This window comes from Felis catus, chromosome F2 (genome assembly GCF_018350175.1).
Source record: "Felis catus isolate Fca126 chromosome F2, F.catus_Fca126_mat1.0, whole genome shotgun sequence".
Lineage (NCBI taxonomy): Eukaryota > Metazoa > Chordata > Mammalia > Carnivora > Felidae > Felis > Felis catus.
The window spans coordinates 74,336,355-74,356,907 of NC_058385.1; the positions used below are offsets into that span (position 1 = coordinate 74,336,355).

At 51.5% G+C, this 20,553-nt stretch overlaps 1 protein-coding gene across 4 annotated transcripts in view; it reads left to right on the forward strand.

The window, feature by feature from the left end:
- The window catches only part of TG (thyroglobulin), a 259,920-nt gene that overhangs the window by 72,848 nt on the left and 166,519 nt on the right, over nt 1-20,553 (forward strand). For 3 of the 4 annotated variants that reach the window (XM_045049597.1, XM_045049595.1, XM_004000124.5), the window contains exons 26-29: nt 2,601-2,792; nt 6,866-7,030; nt 16,727-16,792; nt 18,631-18,711. In XM_045049597.1, the coding sequence (XP_044905532.1) occupies nt 2,601-2,792; nt 6,866-7,030; nt 16,727-16,792; nt 18,631-18,711 (504 nt within the window). The remainder of the gene's footprint in view (nt 1-2,600; nt 2,793-6,865; nt 7,031-16,726; nt 16,793-18,630; nt 18,712-20,553) is intronic. The other variant, XM_045049596.1, reaches the window with a different exon arrangement.

Consider the following 20,553-nt stretch of genomic DNA (forward strand, 5'->3'; position numbering starts at 1 on the left):
AGAATCAAAGGAAGACAGTGCTCAGAGGTTCCTTCTAGACGGCCTAGCCCAACCCCCTAGTTTCACAGAAGAGGTCTAGAAAGAGGAAGCACCTTGCCCCTGCATCAGGGTGGAACCTGGGACTTCAGGGCATAACCTCTTCCAGCTCTGAGATTTCCCCCAGACCTGCTCTGTTGTCTAGGACTCGACCTCGTGTGGACCAGCTCGGCACTGGCACTTTTCGTAAATATTTACTGACGCGGGATATGCACTTTGGCAGGCACTGTGGATGCAGCTGTGAACAAAACAGACAGAATGACTGGTGAAGGAATCGATCCAGCAATAAGATCATTTCTGAGGGTTCTAAGCGCTTTCGTGAAAATAAAACAGGGCATTGGGTCAAAACAGACACGGACATGGGCTAATAAGGCAGTCAGGTTCACGGAGACAGGAAGTAGAACAGTGGTTACGAGGGACGGGGGAGGGGATGGACGGTCAGTGTTGGATGGGTGCAGAGTTTCATTTTGGGCTGAGGCAAAATAATAGAGACGGATGGGCGTGATGATTGCACAACAGTGTGAAGGTACTAATGCCATCGAAGTATCCGCTTAAGATGGTTACAAGGGTCAATCTTATGTGACATGTATTTTATGGCAACTTAAAAAGGAAATGAAAGAAAAACGTTAATTGCTAGAGGTTGGCCAGGGAAGGAGCCTCGGAGGAGAGGACGTTGGAACTGAGACCTGAGGCGGAAGAAAGAAGAGGCACTTACACGAAGACCTCAGGGCAGGAGGTCCCCGGTGCCGGGCAATATGGCAGATACCGGGGGCGGGGCTGAGAGATAGCCCTACAGTCCAGGGCTGCGGTCCCATGGAGCTTTCTTCAGTGATGAGCATGTTCTATAAACCCTTGCTGTCCAAAATGGCCACACGTGGCCACCAGCACTTGGAATGTGGCTACTGCAACATGAATTTTAGAGAACCGAAATAGACATTTAAATAGTCACGTATGGCCAGCGACTATAGGGTTGGCCAGCAGGGAATGGCTCTGGGGAGTCTCAAGCTGGTTACGGAAGCAGACACTGTCTCGAGTAGCTTAAATACGGGGTGAAGGATGACGGAGCCTTGAGATCTAGGGAGGGAGAAACGAATTCTAACTGTAAAAATCAGGGAGATGGGCCCTTGAAATGAAGCTGGGTTTTGGTGACAAGGATGGGCTGGGGCTTTTCAGGCTCAGCCAGTGAGAGGGCGGTCAGGCAGAAGGGCCGGAGTGAAGCAATGTGAGGGGGCAGAAGATGTGGCCTTCTGGAGACCTGGAAAATGCTGAGCATCAGCCAAGTGGCAGACCCATTGCTCAACCCGTTTATGTATGGTCTATCTTTTTATCCCCTCAACATCCAGGAGGATGACACGCTGTCATCCCCATTGTACAGAAGGGGAAGCTGAGGCTCTGAGGTGCCACAAGGATTTGCACCCAAATCTGTCTCATTCCAGGGCTTGTGCTCCTGGGTTCCTCACTCTAAGCCTCTCCACTACTTCCGGGGGCCTGAGCCGGTTAGGTCCTGGTGAACGGCAGGGTGGAGGGGAGGTCAGGATGGGGCAGGCCTTCCGTCTGCCACCCACCAGCTGTGTAAACCCAGGCAGGACCGTTCACTCGTTCAGGCTCTCTTGCCTCACATGTGAAAGGGACATAATAATAGGATAGACATTTTGGCCGTAGATCTATATATATCCCTCCCTGAAAAATCTTGTCTTTGCACAATGATGCTCTCAAAATAACAGGGCTTATGGGAAAACCAGAGTGAGGGACAGGCAAAACCCAAACCTTGCCATTTTTCACTGAGGACTGACAGAAGCTATCACAATCCTATTTAAAATGCTAGCACAATTTTTAAAAAGACATCGAATCCATCGCAGAGCGACGCCACAGTAAATGCTAAAAGAGCCACGTAGCTTGATGTGGGAGGGAGGAGGGGAGGGGGGGAGTCTGCCGAGTTAGGGAGGGGAAAATTGGAATTGTCGCTTCGGAGGCAGAGACGGTGGCCAGAGGAAGAACGTTGGCCAGTAGGCGCTGTGTACCCTACCGTGTTTCTTGCAGCCGCGCTCCGCTGTGTTTGCGTGTGCTGTATGCACCTGCCGTTTGACGTGCCGGGAAAACCGTGGATCGACCGATGTGACTCCAGCGTCACAGCTTCTCGCCCGGCCCGAGTTGGAAGCACAGAAGCGCGTGTGGTAGCGGGCAGGGCACGCTGAACCTCACCCGTAGGGCAGTGAAGACGAAGTGAGGTCGCGTAGGCAAATCACGTGTCACGGTGTCTGTGTGCACAGTTGGAGCTCAATAAATGTTTGCTGGTAATGGTAGAAACAATAATAGGTGTCACTTCTCCACGCATCCCTCTAGCGCTTCAAAGATGTGAGGGGCGTCTGTCCAGGTCTGCTGGGCGCCCCCTCCTTCACGCATGGGAAATCCAGAAGTTTCGCGGCGCAGAGAGCGTCGCATCTTGGACTCAATGCTGCCCCTGGCCCAAACGGAGGGTCCGTTGTCACGTGACCTGTAAACTGTGGCGGACTCCGAACTGTTTTCAGATCTTTAAAAAAAACTTTTCTCTGCCTTTTCCCCAGGCCAAGAATTCACCACAACAAGCCGGAAGAGCTTCAAGCCAACGGGCTTCCAAAACGCGCTCTCTGGAACGTACGGGGCCGTCGTGTTCTCAGCCTCGGGAGCCGATCTGACCGGGGCTCATCTCTTCTGTCTTCTGGCGTGCGACCGTGATTCGTGCTGTGATGGCTTCATCCTTGCGCAGGTCCAAGGAGGTAACTAATGTGGCAGTGAGGACGGGGGCCCTCCGGTGCCAGGACCCGTGGTCTGACAGGAATAAGCAGGGTCGCGGAAGCCAGGATATACAACGTGGAGACGGTGTGGGGAGTCACAGCACGAGGTGACCGCTTAGCTTAGGCAGACCCGCGGGCTTCAGTAGAGGTGGTTTTGATTCTAAGAAGAATTGTAAGCCTTTGAAAGTATTTTTTTTTAATTAAAAACAATGTTTTTTTGAGAGAGAGTGTGAGTGGGGGAGGGACAGAGAGAGAGAGAGAGAGAGAGAGAGAGAGAGAGGGAGACACTCTGAATCCGAAGCAGGCTCCAGGCTCTGAGCTGTCAGCACAGAGCCTGATGTGGGGCTCGAACCCATGAGCTGTGAGATCATGACCTGAGTTGAAGCCGGACACTTAAACGACTGAGCCACCCAGGTGCCCCGAGGTTTCTATTTTTTAAATCTTTATTTATTTATTTTGAGAGAGAAAGCGAGCACGAGTGGGGGAGGCACAGAGAGAAAGAGAGAGAAAGAGAGGAGAGAGAGAATCCCAAGCAGGCCCTATGCTGTCAGCACAGAGCCTGATGCAGGGCTTGAACTCATGAACTGTGAGATCATGACCTGCGTTGAAGTCGGACGCTTCGCAAACTGAGCCACCCAGGTGGCCCACTAATGACAGTGTGAAGGAAAGGAATGCCATGGTCAGATATGAATTTTGACACTTTGTCTTGAGAAGGTGATAGATGGGGAGCTGGAGTAGATGTGGAGTTCAGTGAGGAGTTACACCCTGCCGTCCAGGTGAGAGGGGGTATCTTGGGCTGAGGGCACAGCAGTGGAGATGAAGAAAAGGGGACAGATTCAAGGTATCAATAGCAGACAAACCGACAGGACTTTGGACATGAGTATTGAGGACCATTCTTGGCTCTCCAACTTGTTCACCTAGGTAGCTTGCTTGTGTAGTGAATGATGGGAGATGTTGGGTTTGGTAATGGGAGACAGAGAGTTGGGAAGGTCATGAACCCATTTACACTGTGCTAAGTTTGAAACGCCTTTAAGACAGTCACAAGGTGGGACTGAGCTTTTGGGGACGAAGGTCCAAAGCTCAGAGGGGGAGTCAGGGCGGGCGACGGAAAGGCGTGCGTTCCCGGTGTCGAGGAGGTATCAGAACCGTGGGTATGGGTGGGATTTCCTTGGAGGCGGGCCCGGGGTGAGAAGATCAAGGGTGATGGGGGCCGACCCCTGGTGAACACCTACATGATGGGGAGAACCTTCGAAGAAGACGGAGAACTAGCGGCCAGACAGCAGGGAAGAGACCTGGGAGGGTGGTGCCTCACGGAAGCCGTGGTGCAGAGGGGTGACACGTGGAGGAATTTTGTCAACAGACTTGAATACTGCCCAGGGTTCAAACAGGGTGTTTGCTGAAAACGCTGAGGTTAGCTCCCTGCGGTCTGCGGGGGCCGAATGAGAAAGTGTTGCAGTGGTAGGGCAGGAGCCTGGACTGGACCAAGTTAGATTCTAAAATTCCTTTTAGGCCTGATGCTCTGTGATTATATGACGTGCATTCATGTTAGTGTTTAGGTAAGCAAAAGTATATGCAGAGAGAGAGAGATTAAACCCACACAGACACGTGTAAGCATGGACATGCGTGTCAGCGTGTGTGTGTGGGAAAGACTGCGGTTCAAATCAAGGATGCCTTCTGCCTTCTTTTCCGAGGATACCCACAATTTCCCCCAGATGCTCCATTACTCACCAAACCATATGGTTTTTCGAGTTGGAAGGTTCGTTTCGCTTTCCTTAGAATCCTATATGGAAGAATTATTGTGTTCCATGGAACAGTGAGCCCACAAAATCCTTTTTTCCATGACATTTCTGGCTAGCAGCTCGCTTGCTTTTTCCTCCAAGCGTAACCTGTGATCCGTGATTTATGCCCAGCTGACCGACCACCTCACAGCGCCGCGAGTTAAGCTCTCCTCGAGACACACATAAAACATCAAGGCAGATGTTTTCCCCAGTCTTGCCCGACGGGCAGATTTGGAGCTTTAAATTATGAAAGCGCTGGCTGGGTCTGCCGACGGCCGGGAACAGAATCCTGCTACCGCAGTCTGGAAAGTCATTTAACTTTCTGGTGGATTCCCCCCTTCCCCCTGCCTCAGTGGCTTTGTTTCCACTGACTAGTAAGGACAATTCGTGAGGCTTCTGTACCTACGTGTCAGTGGGGGCTTCTTGGAAGCGGGGCTCAGAGGGCCTCGCGCGGCTCATGGTACACGGGCGTGTACCCGAAGCGGGCAGTGTGTGACCAGCAAAAGGGACTTCCGATCTGTAGCTGGCACCCATGTCTCAGACACACGGCGATCTCGTTGACACTTTAGCACTAAAGGACAAAGCTGCGTGGGTTTCGCTTTCCAAGGTCTGGAGCAGAAGGAAAAATCTCCCCGCCTCTTGTTTAATCCCATGAGTCTGCGTCTTGGCTTGTGAGAGGACGGCCCTAGTGCTCAGACTTCCTCTGGGCCCTCAGCGGGCTCCTCCCGGCTCCCACTGAGGTCCTCGCTGCCGGCTGGCTATTCCTCAGTAGCTAGCAAAACCAGTCCCCTTTCCCATGCCTCTGCTTCCTCATCCGTGGAATGAACTGGGCTAACGAGGCGAGGGATTCTAGAATCCATCCGGGCACCAGAATCACCTGGGGTGTTGTTTACAGATGCTAATTCCCAAATGTCACCACCTCCCACCCCTCCAAGACCTACAACCTACCTACCCACCTACAGAGTCAGAAACCCTGTGGTTGGTGCCGAGGAACGAGCATTTTCAGAACTCTCCCTGTGCTGTCGATCGGATCGGTCGAAGCCCCCTGGTTTGAGAGCCACCAGTCAGAGGGCCTCGAAGGTGGTGTCTTACACAGAGGCACCCCTGATGTTCTTGCTGCTGATGATTTTTTGGCAACTGCAGGTTAAAAGTGGCCAGTGGGGGGCGGGGGGGGGGGAGGACAGGACATCAGATTCATAAGGCAGGCGTCTGCGGCATCTACTTTGGGGAAATTTGGTGACAGATGAGTTAGAAATGCTATCTGGCTTTGGGTAGAAATGCGGATAAGGAGGATGGAATGGCATTATGGAATGAGTATTTCCTTTTTTTTTTTTCAGGAGAATCTTAACAACTATACTACCTAATGGGATTATTGATCAAAATGATATATAGGGGCACCTGGGTGGCTCCGTTAAGTGTCTCTTGAATTCGGCTCTGGCCATGATCTCACGGTTCGTGAGACTGAGCCCCACGTCCGGCTCTGCCCTGACAGCACAGAACCTGCTTGGGATTCTCTCTCTGTCTCTCTCCCTCTCTTTCTCTTTCTCTGCTCCTCCCCTGCTCATGTGCTCACTCTCTCCCTCAAAATAAATAAATAGACATTAAAAAAAAATAAAACTTCGGATATTTATATATTCAAGACAAAATGGTCTGGTGCCTCCCCTAGTTAGAGATATCTCCCTGCACGTCCCGGACACACGGGCACACAGCCTGTGCTTGAATGCCTCCAGAGACGAGGAGCTCGCTTCCTGATAGGGAAGTTTGTGCTGTTGGTGCAGGGCTCTTGGTTTTTCATAGTTCCTTACTTTGAATCTGAGTCCCTTCAAGGTTGATGCGTGTGTGTGTGTGTGTGTGTGTATGTGAGAGGTGGCGGGGGGCTGCTGTTTATTTGCTCCAGGCCTCAAAAAAGCTCTGCGTGCGGTGGGGGTAGAGGAGGAGGACAGAGGATTCTGGCACCGAGACCCCCAGTGGTGTTGAGGTGTCGTCACTGCCGCTGACCCACGAAGAGGGCCTCTGACACACAAGGAAAGTTCGGCAGTCGCGCTGGTGGCTCTTCCTTGGGGAATTTGCCCCGGTGGCAACTGCAGGCCTATCAGGGAAAAGTAACCCAGTTGAAGACCAGGCTCCTGAGTTCCAGGGTCCCTCTGTGTTCCCGAGGAATTGTTACCTGTCCCCATCCTCCAGGAAGCCTCTCGGGGCACAGACGTGAGTCCCTGGTGGGCGGGGGCCTTCCTGTCTCTATCACATCAGCCTCTCTTCCCTCTCGTGACTCTGCAGGCCCCCTCATCTGCGGGCTGCTGAGCTCCCCCGACGTCCTGCTTTGCAACGTCAAAGACTGGAGGGACCCCACGGAAGCCCGGGCTAATGCCACGTGTCCGGGTGTGACATACGACCAGGGGAGCCGCCCGGCGACACTGCGGCTGGGAGGCCAGGAGTTCGAGAGTAAGTCTCCGCCTTCGGCTTACGTTCCTTCAGAAGGAATTTTCCTCAGCAGCAAGGTCCGCCGCCCCTCCCCTGAGAGCCCTCCTTGTACCCTGAGAAATTTCTCCTTCTGAAAAGAAACTGGACCAAAGATGCTGCATAAAACTCTCAGACCCCAGGGTGGCTGGAGGGGGCGGGGGCTGGCTCCGCCGGGAGGCTACTCTGTTGCAGGTGGTCCCGGTACCAGCCACACTGCCCGTTCTAATTCCAGGGGTGCAAGAGACTGTGCCCCTCCCCCCCCCCACATGGGCTCCATTGACAGAAATCACCATCCGGCCCGTGCCTTCCTCTTCTTTCTTTCAGAAGCTCTTCCAACCTTTCCCACAAGCCTAGAAGCCTTAGATCTAGAAGTCGCTCTGAGATCATTTGCCCGCCCCCTCATCTCACAGGGATAGGCATTAGCGAGGCGCCCAGTCACATCTCCTCTCTGCCCACCCCAGCCCTGCCCTCTCGGCAGGTGTCCCTCAGGGAAGAGTCCTGAGCTGGAGACTGACCACAGCAGCAAGACTCAGTGGGGTCAGGACCGGCGGGCTCAGCATCACCAGAAGCTCCTTAGAAACACAAGTTCTCAGGTCCCGCCCCGGACCCCCAGGGTGGCCCCAGGAGTCTGTTCTAACCGGCTGTCTAGGATCATGCTATGCCTGCTGAGTTTGAGAAGCGTGAGAAGCACTGACGAGGTGACCTGGGAGCTTCCTTCCGACCCGAACAGTCGGAGTTTATAGTGAGAACAGGGCCCAGGGATCCCTCGCTCCCGGTTCCTCTGTGAGGTTGGTGGCAGCCTGGCTCCCTCTCTGTTTTCCTGCCAGCACGTGGTCCCAGCCCACCCTCTGCGACGGGAGGGGTGAAAGCCGCGCGGGGGTCGGCTGGACAGGGCGGGGAAGGGGCTGCGGGGAGGTCAGAGAGCCCTTGGAGATTCCTGTCTCTACGGGACGTGGCGGCCACCGTCTCCTGCCTCCAGGGGAGGCCTGCAGGACCTGCTGCTCAGTGGACGGCAGCTCTTGGGGTTCTAATGGCAGACAGCTTGCCACCTCCTCCAGCAGCCCTCCCTGACTACCCTGTAGAGTTTGTTGCTTCCTCCGCCATAGAGCATGACACACAGTTTACGAATCCCTCTGTCGGGCAGTGCGGGGGGGCCGTGTGGGGGGCAGTGCCCTGCAGGTGTGCCTCTGCCTGTCCATGGGTCTCACTTGCCAGCCGGGAGTGTGTCTGTGGTGGTGAATCCCAGCTTGGGACCCCGCGTGTGTGACCTGGGGCCGGTCAGTAAAGGTCTTCAGGCCTGATGGCTTGTCTACAAAATGGGGTGAGGACAGGACCCGTCTCCCCGGGCTGTGGTGATGGCGGAAAGGAAGATATTGGCGGTAATCACAGACATGTCTCCCATCGTGCGTGCGATGAGCCAGCCCCTGCTCTAAGGCCCCGGCCACTGCTAAGGCATGTACCTCCCACATGGTGCTTGTGGGGAGGCACTGTTACCAAGGCTCCCCGTTTTACAGCTGAAGAAACTGAGGCACACAGAAAGCGAAGTCTTCTTAAGGGCTCAGGACTTCCAAGTAGAAGGGCGGGGACCCGACACGGGGTGATGTGGTTCTAAAGCTGATGGGCTTGCCCACTTCTCTGTAGTGGACGCTGCGGATAATACACCTGTTTGGGGACTTTGTAGGGTGTCTGACACTTAGTATTGATATTAGATACTATTATTATCATTCTTAATTTTTTTTTCTCAACGTTTTTATTTATTTTTGGGACAGAGAGAGACAGAGCATGAACGGGGGAGGGCAGAGAGAGAGGGAGACACAGAATCGGAAACAGGCTCCAGGCTCTGAGCCATCAGCCCAGAGCCTGACGCGGGGCTCGAACTCACGGACCGCGAGATCGTGACCTGGCTGAAGTCGGACGCTTAACCGACTGCGCCACCCAGGCGCCCCAATCATTCTTAAAGTTGTCACTGCGTTTTGCTATTTTAAAGACCTGGACCGTGTCTTACTAATTTCTGGATCCACAGCGCCAAGCATGAAACCTGGCGTAGAGAATACACATAATACCTGTGGAGTGACTATTTACCAAAGCCTGAACACAAAATATTGCCTAATTAGGTGGGATTCCATGAGGCTTAGTTTTTTTGGGGGTAAATAAAATCAAACAACTTATTTATAGGATAGACAGTGAACATATGGTATCCATTATTCTGAGAGGTAGCCCAGGGTGAAAACAAGCATTTGAAGAGAGACGTATGATATGTTTATGGGCAGTAAATCCAGAGTGAATTGCTTACCATGGAGCATGTGCTTGGTGTGTGCCCAAGAAATAAAGAATGTGTCCTTGTCTGGCCTCCCTGAGAAGGAGTGATTTCCAAATGACTTTTGAAGTTTCGGGTTCTTTCAGTGCTCTGTGTGTCTGTGTGTATTTTGAGGTGCGGGCAAAGGTTTCTTTTTTGTTTAATATTTTTCATGGTTTTTTTTTTTTTGAAAGAGAGAGAGCTTGAGTGGGGCAGGGGCAGACAGAGGGGAGACAGAGGCTCCGAACTAACAGTAATGAGGGGCTCAAACTCACGAGCTGTGAGATCATGACCTGAGCTGAAGTCGGACGCTCAACCGACTGAGCCACCCAGGCACCCCTGATGTAGGCAAAGTTTTTCTTTTTTTTTAAGTTTATTTATTTATTTTGAGAGAGAGAGAGACAGAGAGAAAGAGAGAACACCAGCAAGGGATGGACAGAGAGAGGGAGAGGAAGAAGGAGAGAGAGAATCCTAACCAGGCTCCGCACAGTCAGTGCGGAGCCGGATGCGGGGCTTGAACCCAGGAACCACAAGATCATGACCTGAGCCAAAGTTGGACGCTTAACCGACTGAGCCACCCAGGCACCCGTGGTGTGGGCTAAGTTTTAAGAAGGGTGCGCTTGGATGGGGATTTCAGGCACCCTGAGGTATATTCATGATGTTCCAAATTAAGAGTTGCCTTATTACACAGACTGATCAGGAGGCCCTCTCCAACTGGGAACAGCAGGGCACAAATCTTCCTGTCGTGGTAATTGGTCACTCTAAGTACAATTAATCCCTGGGAAAAGAAATGAGATTTAAGTTCTTACTAAGATGTGAATAGCTGATAGATTCCCTTTTCTAAGAACAGATATTGATAGAGGGAAAGAGGAGTGAGGATTCCATGGGTCCAGACGGCAGCAGGGGAGGCCACAGCAAGGATCGAAAGCACATGGGAAGGAGCTGGGGACAATCAAGACGAGCTCTGCCCCTCTCAGCCCCTGCCTTCCCATTTAGCCATTGGTTAGATGGTCTCGGCAATACACACTCTGGAATTAGACCCCGGATTCAAATCCCAGTGTGGCTGCCTGTGCTCCTTGTATGACCTTTCTGGGCCTTGGCTTTCCCAGTTATAAAGTGCAGATAATGATGACTTTGGGAAGGATTGGAAGGATTAAGGGAGGAGTGTGCGGTGAGGCACTGGAGTGATGCTTGCAGCGAGGTGGGCACTCAGCAGATACTAGAGACTATGGAGCAGTGGCCTGCCCTGAAAATACTGGACACGAATTCTGCTTTTCTCCTCCAGCTCCGCGGCCTCGCTCGAATACACATTAACCTCTCCTAGCCTCAGTGTCTCCGTCTGTAAAATGGGGGTATGCTTTTTTGTATGTTACGGAGTGAAGTGCTCATATTCCCTCTAGGCCATAGTTGAAGGCATTGCTTTCTGAACCTCAAGTCCCGGGTCCCCTGACGGCACATCCCGCAGAGGCACCCTGTAGGACTTCTGGTCTGGACGTCCGCTTTCATCCGTCAGCTCGCGGGTCCTTCGAGGGGGCTGGTTCAACAGCTGGCCTGGTTAATGGAGAATCAGCCTTCACGTGTATAAGCGAATTGATTGCCATTTGTGGGAAATTGTAACCCAGTGGAATACACTGAATCAGACGGGAAGCGCATCAGAATCCGTGTTGCGTTTTGCAAAACGCTTTCACACCGAGCTGCTCACTGATGCTTTTGACACTTGGGGGAGGCAGCTGGTCGCATCACAGTTGTACCCACGAGAGTGCAGTCACAGCTGTGATGTGGCGTGCTTAAGGAAACTGTCATTGCTGGCACCTGCACCTTAAACTTGGGAGACCAGAGCTATCAGCGAAAGCTCTCCCCACCGCCCCCTTGGTGCCACTTGCTTGGGTTACTTGAGTGATTCCAGCAAATTAAGGAGTCCAGTGATGAAGAATGTTGGTCCTCGGCCATCTCTCTGGGCTTGTCTCCTCCAGACATTGGGTCATTAATGTCAGCTTCTTGCATGTTCTACTTTGAGGATTATTTAAAAAAAATTTTTTTTTCAACGTTTTATTTATTTTTGGGACAGAGAGAGACAGAGCATGAACGGGCGAGGGGCAGAGAGAGAGGGAGACACAGAATCGGAAACAGGCTCCAGGCTCTGAGCCATCAGCCCAGAGCCTGACGCGGGGCTCAAACTCACAGACCGCGAGATCGTGACCTGGCTGAAGTCGGACGCTTAACCGACTGCGCCACCCAGGCGCCCCTAAAAAATTTTTTTAACATTTCTTTATTTTTGAGAGAGAGAGAGAGAGAGAGAGAGAGAAGCGAGCATGAGCGGGGGAGGAACAGAGAGAGGGAGACAGACAGAATCTGAAGCAGGCTACAGGATCTGAGCCTGACGCGGGGTTCCAACCCATGAACCATGAGATCATGACCTGAGCTGGAGTTGGACGGCCAGCCAACTGAGCCCCCCAGGTGCCCCCAGAATGCCTCTTTAGCACGTTTCTCTTCATTTGTTAAGCCAAACAAATATCAGTTCACATCAAACAAATAACACCACAAAAAAACCCCACAAATTACGGAGAGGCCGTTTTATCCAATATGAAGGCCCAGGGCTTTTCCTGGTTGTGAGGTTTCTCTTTCCCGTCATCAGATTTCTGTTTAAACATCTCCCTCAAGATCAGAACCCACCCACGGTCGGCATCTCCCGCGTTGCCAGTGGGCATCTCTGGATGTTTCAAGTACTTGGTGCTGGCTGGATCCATCTTCCCTTTTCTAAGAGGAAAGTCTTGGAAAGCTCCGGAATGGCTTATAGTTCCTTTCTCACAATGTCTTGAAGTGCAAATGAATGAAAACAGGCAGATTAAATGTCCCCTAATGTCCACAGAGACTTGACATTTGACAGGAAAACACAGGCCTTGGCAGAACACCCCTGGGTTTATCCTGAATCCCAAAGGCTTCATGCTTTGGGCAATGGTGAGGCTCAGGCCGATGGCTGGCGTCCCCTTTGCAGGAGTCTGTTTTGTATCAGTGATTGCTATTGTCTCAGGGTGCCGGGAGCTTGGTGGAAAAACTTAACAGTGCATCTGTGATGCTCTTTGTCACCAAATGCACTTGGAGTTGATGTCTGATGAGCATCTATAAATAGGCTGACCCTCCTAGTTATTTACAGGAGCTGTCAATGTGCTTAGCACTAAGCAGAGCCTGAGACAAGGATTCGAGAGTGCAATTTGTTTAGGAGGCGCAAAGAATATACGGTGGGCTCTGAAACCTGGGCTTTCTGGCTTAGGACGCTGCCCACTCCCAGGCTGTAGATTCAAACTGAGCCCCCACTCCCACCCCAGACACAGCACATGGCCTCTGCAGAAGTGTTTTGAAGTATATTAAGACCACACAGCACCCATCAACCCCCAAGAATCAGGCTCCGTGCCAAACCCCAAAACTTCTAAATGTGTATGCGTTCTTGCTGCCTTGATTACCGAGAGAGAGGCGATGAGTCAGCGTGGAGCCCTGTTTGTGTAACAGGGATGTTCTAACTCAACTATCACGGAAGGAATGGGACAAATGTCTGGACAGTTAAAACTGTTTTTGCTTTAGGGGCGCCTGGTGGCTCCGTCAGTTAAACGTCCGACTCTTGATTTCCACCCTGGTCGTGATCTCACGGTTTGTGGGTTCAGGCCCTGCATCGGGCTCCGCACTGACAGTGCAGAGCCTGCTTGGATTCTCTCTCTCTCCCTCTCTCTCTGCCACTCCCCTCCACTCTCTCTCTCTCTCTTACAATAAATAAATAAACTTAAAGAAACCTGTTTTATGTTAGAATATTGCTTAGCAGAGAAGGGGAGGCATAACGTTTGCTTCCGTTCTGTGTTCCTCCTTGCAATCAACGACAGCTCTGCAGCAGGGATTATGCTCGGTGTGGGTGATACAAAGATGAAGAAGGCCCAGTTCCCAACCTCGGAAAGCTCTAGTACATTCAAGGACAATTACAGTCAAGTGTGAGCTTAAAGACAGAGGTGTTTGTTGAGTGCTGCGGAAATCCAGAGGAGGGGTACATAACCCAGCCAGGGGGGTTGTTTTTTTTTTCAACGTTTATTTATTTTTGGGGCAGAGAGAGACAGAGCATGAACGGGGGAGGGGCAGAGAGAGAGGGAGACACAGAATCGGAAACAGGCTCCAGGCTCCGAGCCATCAGCCCAGAGCCTGACGCGGGGCTCGAACTCACGGACCGCGAGATCGTGACCTGGCTGAAGTCGGACGCTTAACCGACTGCGCCACCCAGGCGCCCCCTTTTTTTTTTTTAATTTTTTTTTTCAACGTTTATTTATTTTTGGGACAGAGAGAGGCAGAGCATGAATGGGGGAGAAGAACCTGATCGCAGGGAAGGGAATTCTGAAATGTGTAGCGGCTCTTGCAAGACGGGAGGTAGGATTGCCTTTCGGGAAGGATACCCGGGTGCTGTGTGGCTCGGTCGGGGGTGGGGGTGGGAAGGAGTCAAGGGAACCAGTGAAAATCTAATCGTGTCAAAAGATGTGTTAAAACTGTGTGAAAGGGTGGTGGGTCCCTTGGCAGGGGCGGATCTGAGACTAGTTTAGGCAACAGGCTGGTTGGATGTGGAGACTGATGCAGGGGAGGAGGGTGGCTCCTAGAAGGTGAGCAGGAAGGAGGGGGCGCCATCGACCGATCTGGAAAGATGGAGGAGGTAAGTGTGGATATGGACATGGGGTGGGAGATGGGGCAGACAAGAGAGAGCGCAGAGCCATTCTTTCCGTCCCCGTGTTTCCTGCGCACCCCTGTGGAGACCGGGCAATCGTATCCGTAGTTAAAATGACCAAGGCATCATCACTTTCTCTGTGTGACTTACAGACACCTACGTGCCAATCTTAGATGTCGGTCGGGTGGTTTTCTGGATCGACCAAGGTGCTCAGTGTTCGTGTGCTGAATTTACCTGAATTCCATTGGATTGAGCTGTGTTGAAATGGGCAAAAACCGAGGATGAGATTAAGACTCGCCATATTTTCCAGGCTAGAGGTCACAGGGCTCCTTTGCCTCGAGATGAATAAAAAGTGGGTCAGAAGGTCCCATTCCCATCACAGCGCAGTGCATTCTGGGCCCCCCCCCCCAGTACAGTGTGAGATCTGTGTGCACCTGTGTGGAGCACCTGTTCTCCTCCGGGTGATGGAGGGCACCTGTGATTTTCCCTGCCGCTCCATGAAGGCAGGACCTACTCAGCACACATCGTCAAGGTATTCTGGACCACATGAGAGTCTCACCAACTCACCCAAGTCAGAAATGGGAACTGCCGAGTGGTGAAGAAATCCCTGAGAGATTGTTGCTCTTGGGAAGAAGCAGGGGTGTGGATGTGAACTAATACTTGTTGAGGGCCCCTGATCCAAATGCAAGTACCCCTCACAGTAAAGTACGTCATGAAGTGGTCCTTGGTTTTAGTCTTAGGTTTGAGAGCACTAAAGCACCCTTCCGCTAAGATGCGTCTCCTGCTTTTGCAGGATAAGTAAGAATCCTAATGGATGGCCTACGCTATTTTGAAAATTGTATTGACTTTATTTACTTATGTTATTGACATTTATGTTACCAAAAGCATGTATTTGTATATCTATATTTACATCTTCCTTCCCTCCTTCTTTCTTCTCTCTCCTTCCTTTTTCTTTCTTTCTTTCTTTCTTTCTTTCTTTCTTTCTTTCTTTCTTTCTTTCTTTCTTTCTTCCTTTCTTCCTTTCTTCCTTTCTTCCTTTCTTCTCTCCATCCTTTTGAAGAGTCAGTATGCCAAATATATTTAGTGTAAAAAGACTTCAGACACAAATTCTCTAATTTCTCTTGGGACAAAGTCCCCTCGTCTGACCTTCATCATAAGCAAATGTGATCACGAAAGATGGCGGAAGCAGAACAGATCGAGCCCCTGCTCGGTGTTGGTGTTGGAGGAGTATACAGGGGGCTCCTCTGTACTGTGTAGAGTGACTTTCGCATTTTCAGAGATCCAAGTCTCTATCTTCCAGATATCATAGGTTTTAACTTGCCCAAAGTTTTATAAGTGACATCCACCCTCTGAAGAGGGCTTTGAGAGAATCATGAGTAGGTCTTCTAAGGAAACATGAAATCCCAATATTGGGGAGCGTGAGATGTTCTAGAATCGTTATTTATTCCCAGTTTAGCAGGAAAACCAAGTGGAAGTGCAGCTCAATATTTTTGATTCACCCCCGTGGCCCAGCATGGAGTGGCCACGCCCCATGGTGGGGGCAAGCATGGTAATTCTTGGTGGGGAAGGGCTCATGACTTTAATAGCTGAATTTCCCAAATAGTTCACTGTTTAATTGAACTTCTTTAAACCTCCTTAAACACCTCTCTAAACACAAGAACAGATGTTTGCCATTTTGGAGGGGCAGAATTCTAAAATATGTTATCCTCTCTTTGGTGAGGTGATTGAAAGCATGGGGTTTGGAGCCTAGAAAGGGGTGTTTGAATTCTGGCATTGACCTCTCTGGATTTTGACCTTCACCTGGAAATTAGGGGCAAAAAATGCCAACCTATGAGGTTTAAATGAAGCAATATCTGGAAAGTGCTCCTCATAGTGTTGGGCAAATGGCAATGATGCTTAATAATAATTGGCTATAATAATATGTCGTTCTTAGTAATACTGAACAAGACGTGATCACTTCTTCATGTCTCAGACTGTGAGCCAGGTGTTTCCTGCCATGGGTGGGGTTGTCTGCCTCAGAATCTGTACTTTTTGAGCTCTTTTCTTAGCCTCTCATAACACAGGGGGATTGGCAGGGTCTTAGGGCTGAGCGGAGGCAAGAGAGGCTGCCCTGACCATCAAGGAATGGTGTGGCAAAGCCGGTCTCATCCAGGGGTGATGCCGGAGGAGTGTCGTTTGGCAGAAAAGGACACTGAATAATATTAGTAACGAATTAAATAATGGAAGCTACCAACCATAAGGTGCACATCAAATGTTGAGGATACAGAAGAGACTTCACAGTATTCCCAGCCTCCCATCATCATCCCCATTTTCCCCCAAGGCCAGAGCCTCAGAGGTCTGAAGTGACAGGGACGATGGACACAGCCCCAGGGTCTCCGTGGGCTTGGTTCTCTTTTGGCTAATCCCTGGTTCCTTCGGTAATATTCTGTCTCATGGTTTCCTGGCCTCTCCCCACGACCGTCTCTTTGATGCCCTGAGCCAGACACCTGGGGTCCGACCAGCTCTGGCTTTGTACCAGAGATCTGGAAGACCGCTCCACGAGGCTCTCTCTTTGAGTGCGCCTCGATGGGAAATAGAGTTCTCAGGCAAGAGGGGCCCGTGTGGGAGCGGTGAGTCAGCGTGGCCATGGCGGGTCCCCCGTGAGAACAAGCACATCGAAGCTCATGGAAATAAATATCTCCCTTTGCAGTTCCGGCAGCCCTGGAAGGAACTCAGGATGCCGTTACCAGCTTCCAGCAGGTTTATCTCTGGAAAGGTGAGCTGTGGATATGTGTTTGGGGGAGAGGGAGCGGGACCCTGATTACGCGAGGCTGTCTGGCCCCACCTCTCGTTCACAGGGCACTCTGCTCCCCAGAGAGACAACTGTAGAGATTTGCTTTCCAAGTGAGGGCTCTGTGTGGCATAGAAGGGTTCGGCTCTCATCAGATAAGATACCAAACCTTAGAAAGAAAAATGGAAAGTGTGGAAACCCCAGAGGGGATGGGGGAAGGAAGCATGGCTTCCTGTGAGGTCACGTTCGCTGCCCACAAGCTGCCCTTGCTACAGGATGGGAGCTCTGAGGCCCCAGCAGACTAGGGAGGCATTTCCCCAGGGGCCACGGCCACGGCCACGCTGAGGTCAGGGTGAGGGGACAGGACACGTGGTGGTGCCTTGACCCTGCTTACAGGGAGTGCTTCTGGTAGTGCCCATTTGGCATCTCCTGACTGCTTCGTTTGCCTCCTCTGAGTTTACCCAACGTCGACCAAGTGCCTACTCAGAGCCCGGGACACGGGATGGTTCAAGACATCATGGAGGAGAGGAGTCTGAGTGAAGTAGGATGAGAGGGAGAGCTCAGGCACAGCTTTCACTGTGGGGGCTCCAGCCTCGGGCAGTGGACCCTCACAAGCCATGGCCATGGGGCTAGCGGGAGGGTGAGGACAGATCCTGCCCCTACATCACTTCCCTCCTCTTCCCTTGATCCCTCCTCACCCACGTCAGGTCCCCTTAGAGACAAGACTGTTTCTGTGCCCGCGAGCTGGGATCGTGCGAAAGAACACAGGGCATGGGGTAGAGCCCCCAGGTATGATTTCTGGTTCCGTTACCCACCACCTTGTGACCTGGTGCACATCAGTTATCCGCCCCCCAAGCCCTGGCTTCTGGTGGGCAACATGGCGGTAAGAGCTCTCGCCTTCCAGGGTCGTGTGAGCACAGCCAAGGTAGTTGCAGGTGAAGTGCGGGGAGCAGTGCCCCGTGCATCCGTGCTGCTAACTCATGCCAGTGGTGGTGAGGACGGAGGTAGGGCAGAAGGAAGAATGAGGAAGAGGAAGGAAAGGAGGGTGTCCACCATAGTCTCGTTTTAAAGTGATTTAATGAGATTATACTCTTCTGTCTCGGTCGTCCCTGTAAGGTGGCTATCTAAGGGGGTGACATTTTATCCATTTTGCAGACAAGAAAAACAAAGCGTGGCGAGGGTCAGTGATGTGCCCCCGGGGATTGCTGGGGGTGGGACCCAGACTCTGGCTCCGAATTCAGTGCTTCCTCGTTACCTAAATTTTCTGATAAATAAGCAGCTAGCTGGTGAAGAATGAAGGAATTTCTCCCCCCTAGGACATTGGCAGCGCTGAGCAGAAGCACCCACGGGCTTGTCTAATGCCCTGTTCTCCCCATAGGCTCACTCTGCTTTCCTGGAAGACAAGTTCCCAACTTGAGGGTTTTACTTAATTTTTTCAAATTCGAACGCACCTACTTTCCACCGGCATATTCTGGGATAAGTCCTTTCATCTCTACACAGTTCCATTTTTCGTTTCTAGAGTAAACTAGGAATCTTCCTCCTTGCCTTCATGGGGTGTGTTAAAGACCAATATTTATGAACACGTTTCATTAGCTGTGCAAGTGTTAATCATTTCAAAAGCGAGGACAGTCACGGTTTTGTTATTGAGAGGTTGGCTGTTGTTCCCTAAATGGCCAAAGGGTACAGTCCTCTGCCCCTGGATTTGTCCCAGATCCTGTCTTAGGCACCTGGCTGTGGACCGTGAGGATTTTCCGAATTGCCACGTTGTCGATCCCTTTTTCTGCCCCAACATAAGGACAGCAATACTTTCTTTTTACTCCTAGATTCTGACATGGGGTCTCGGTCTGAGTCTATGGGATGCAGAAAAGACACGGAACCAGGGCCAACGTCTCCAACAGAACCAGGTACTGGCCCCGAAACCTTTTATATACTTGGTGTGTGGCTGGAGTCAAGATGGCGAGGCCAAGGGTCTAGTCAGCGGATGGACTTATTAGCATCGCTCTGTTATGTAGCCATGGACTGCCCTCTTAGCTTTTAACCCCAGTTATTCATTCCGCAAATATGGACAGCCATTCAGAGGCGCCATTGGCACAGAAAGCAAAGTGAGATCATGGCCAAGTCAACAGTCCTACTGGAAAACAAAACAACGCTCATCCCAACACCGGCAAACATCGATTAAAGGGCAAGTTTCATCTGACTGTGGTCAGTGAGTGTGAGCAAAAGGTACCTATTCTGGAATTGTGCAGTGAGTGGGATTTCTAGAGAGTCTTTTGAGAAAGGGTCATTTTGCGCAGCGGACGATAGAAATCCATCCATCAATAGGGACAGAATGTATGTGCGGTCTCAGACGCTATCCCTCGCTGCTGCAATTGTTGTTTCTTAGGTGGGGCTAAAACTCAGGGTGGAAGCCAGAAGGAGGAAAGAGGGGAGGGGAAGGAGGAGGAGGAGGAGGAAGAGAAAGGACGGGAAGGGAAGGGAGAGGAGAGGCAGGTTAGTCTACTGGCACAGGGGAGACAGCATGGCCCAAAGAAGGGAACACCACATTGCAAAGCAGATAGATTAGGGCTTGAGCCTTTTTTTTTTTTTTTTTTTTTTTTTGGCCACTTACTGCTAACTCCACGGCCATGGGTACTTTGCTCACCCGATAAGAGCCTTGATTCATCATGTGGAGAATGTACCTTGCTTTCCGCTAATCCCATCATAGATGACATGGCAGTTAAAGCCCCTGGCATATCGCCTGGTGCTTAACAGATGCCATCAAATTCATAGCCTCTTCCTCTCTCTACCCAGGGCTTTTGTCCAGATCCAATGAGATAATGTACAGAAACCACCAGCAATAGGGCTCATCCCATAGAAGTTGGGCCATTATGAGTTCATTCCGCATCCCTAAGAGTTGCAGGACCCAAGGGTGGAGCCCTGGTTTAAACTGCAGGTTCTCAGCCCCGGAGAGCAGGGTTCAAACCCCACCTCTGCCTCTATCTGCCTGTGCAACCCTCAGTCACCTTCCCTGAGCCTCGGTTTCCCCTTCAATAAATGAGAGAGGGAGCGGTACCCATAAGGCGGGGCAAGTGTGGGAATGGGAGCAAGTAATACCGAACTTGCAGTGGCGCAGAGCAGGTGCTGAAGAATTAGTGGCTGTTGTTAGGTGGTGGCAGTGATATCGGTGATGATGATCCAGCAAGAAGCCTGGCTCCTAGCAAGCCTTCCTCAAAGTTCTGTCCTCAGGCCTCTCTGTTCCTGTAACTGCACATCAGACAGCAGATCCCAGTTCAGGATGGAAACTAGGGTCAGAGGACATATTCCTGTCCGATGCTGTTAGCAGTGATGTCTTCTGAACCTTCAGAGGTTTTCCAGTGGAGGCTTTAATTTTGCCGGCAGGGTGGTGGGAGTGGGGGGCGGGGGCGGGCGCCTGTGCAGGAGGCCGTCCCTCCTTTGATCTCATCAAGCTCCCTCTCAAGCATTTGGCCGGCCTCGTGTCTTCTGCACCATGGCCTAGACCTTCACCTTTCTGATCTTTGCCCCAGCGTATTGGCAAATGCGTTCTGCCCTTCAGAGCCTCCCAAACACGAGGCTGGTGTTCAAGTTTATCTGCTGCCGGCCATTGTCTTCTGGCTGAAGCAAGGGTGAGTTCAAAACTCACGAGGGAGGGAGGCAGAAGAGAGCAAACCCCTTTCCTGAGCCTCCTGGTGGCGGGCCCTGCACTTGGTATTTTGTGTGTATCTCTTCTCGCAAAACTTAGGACAATT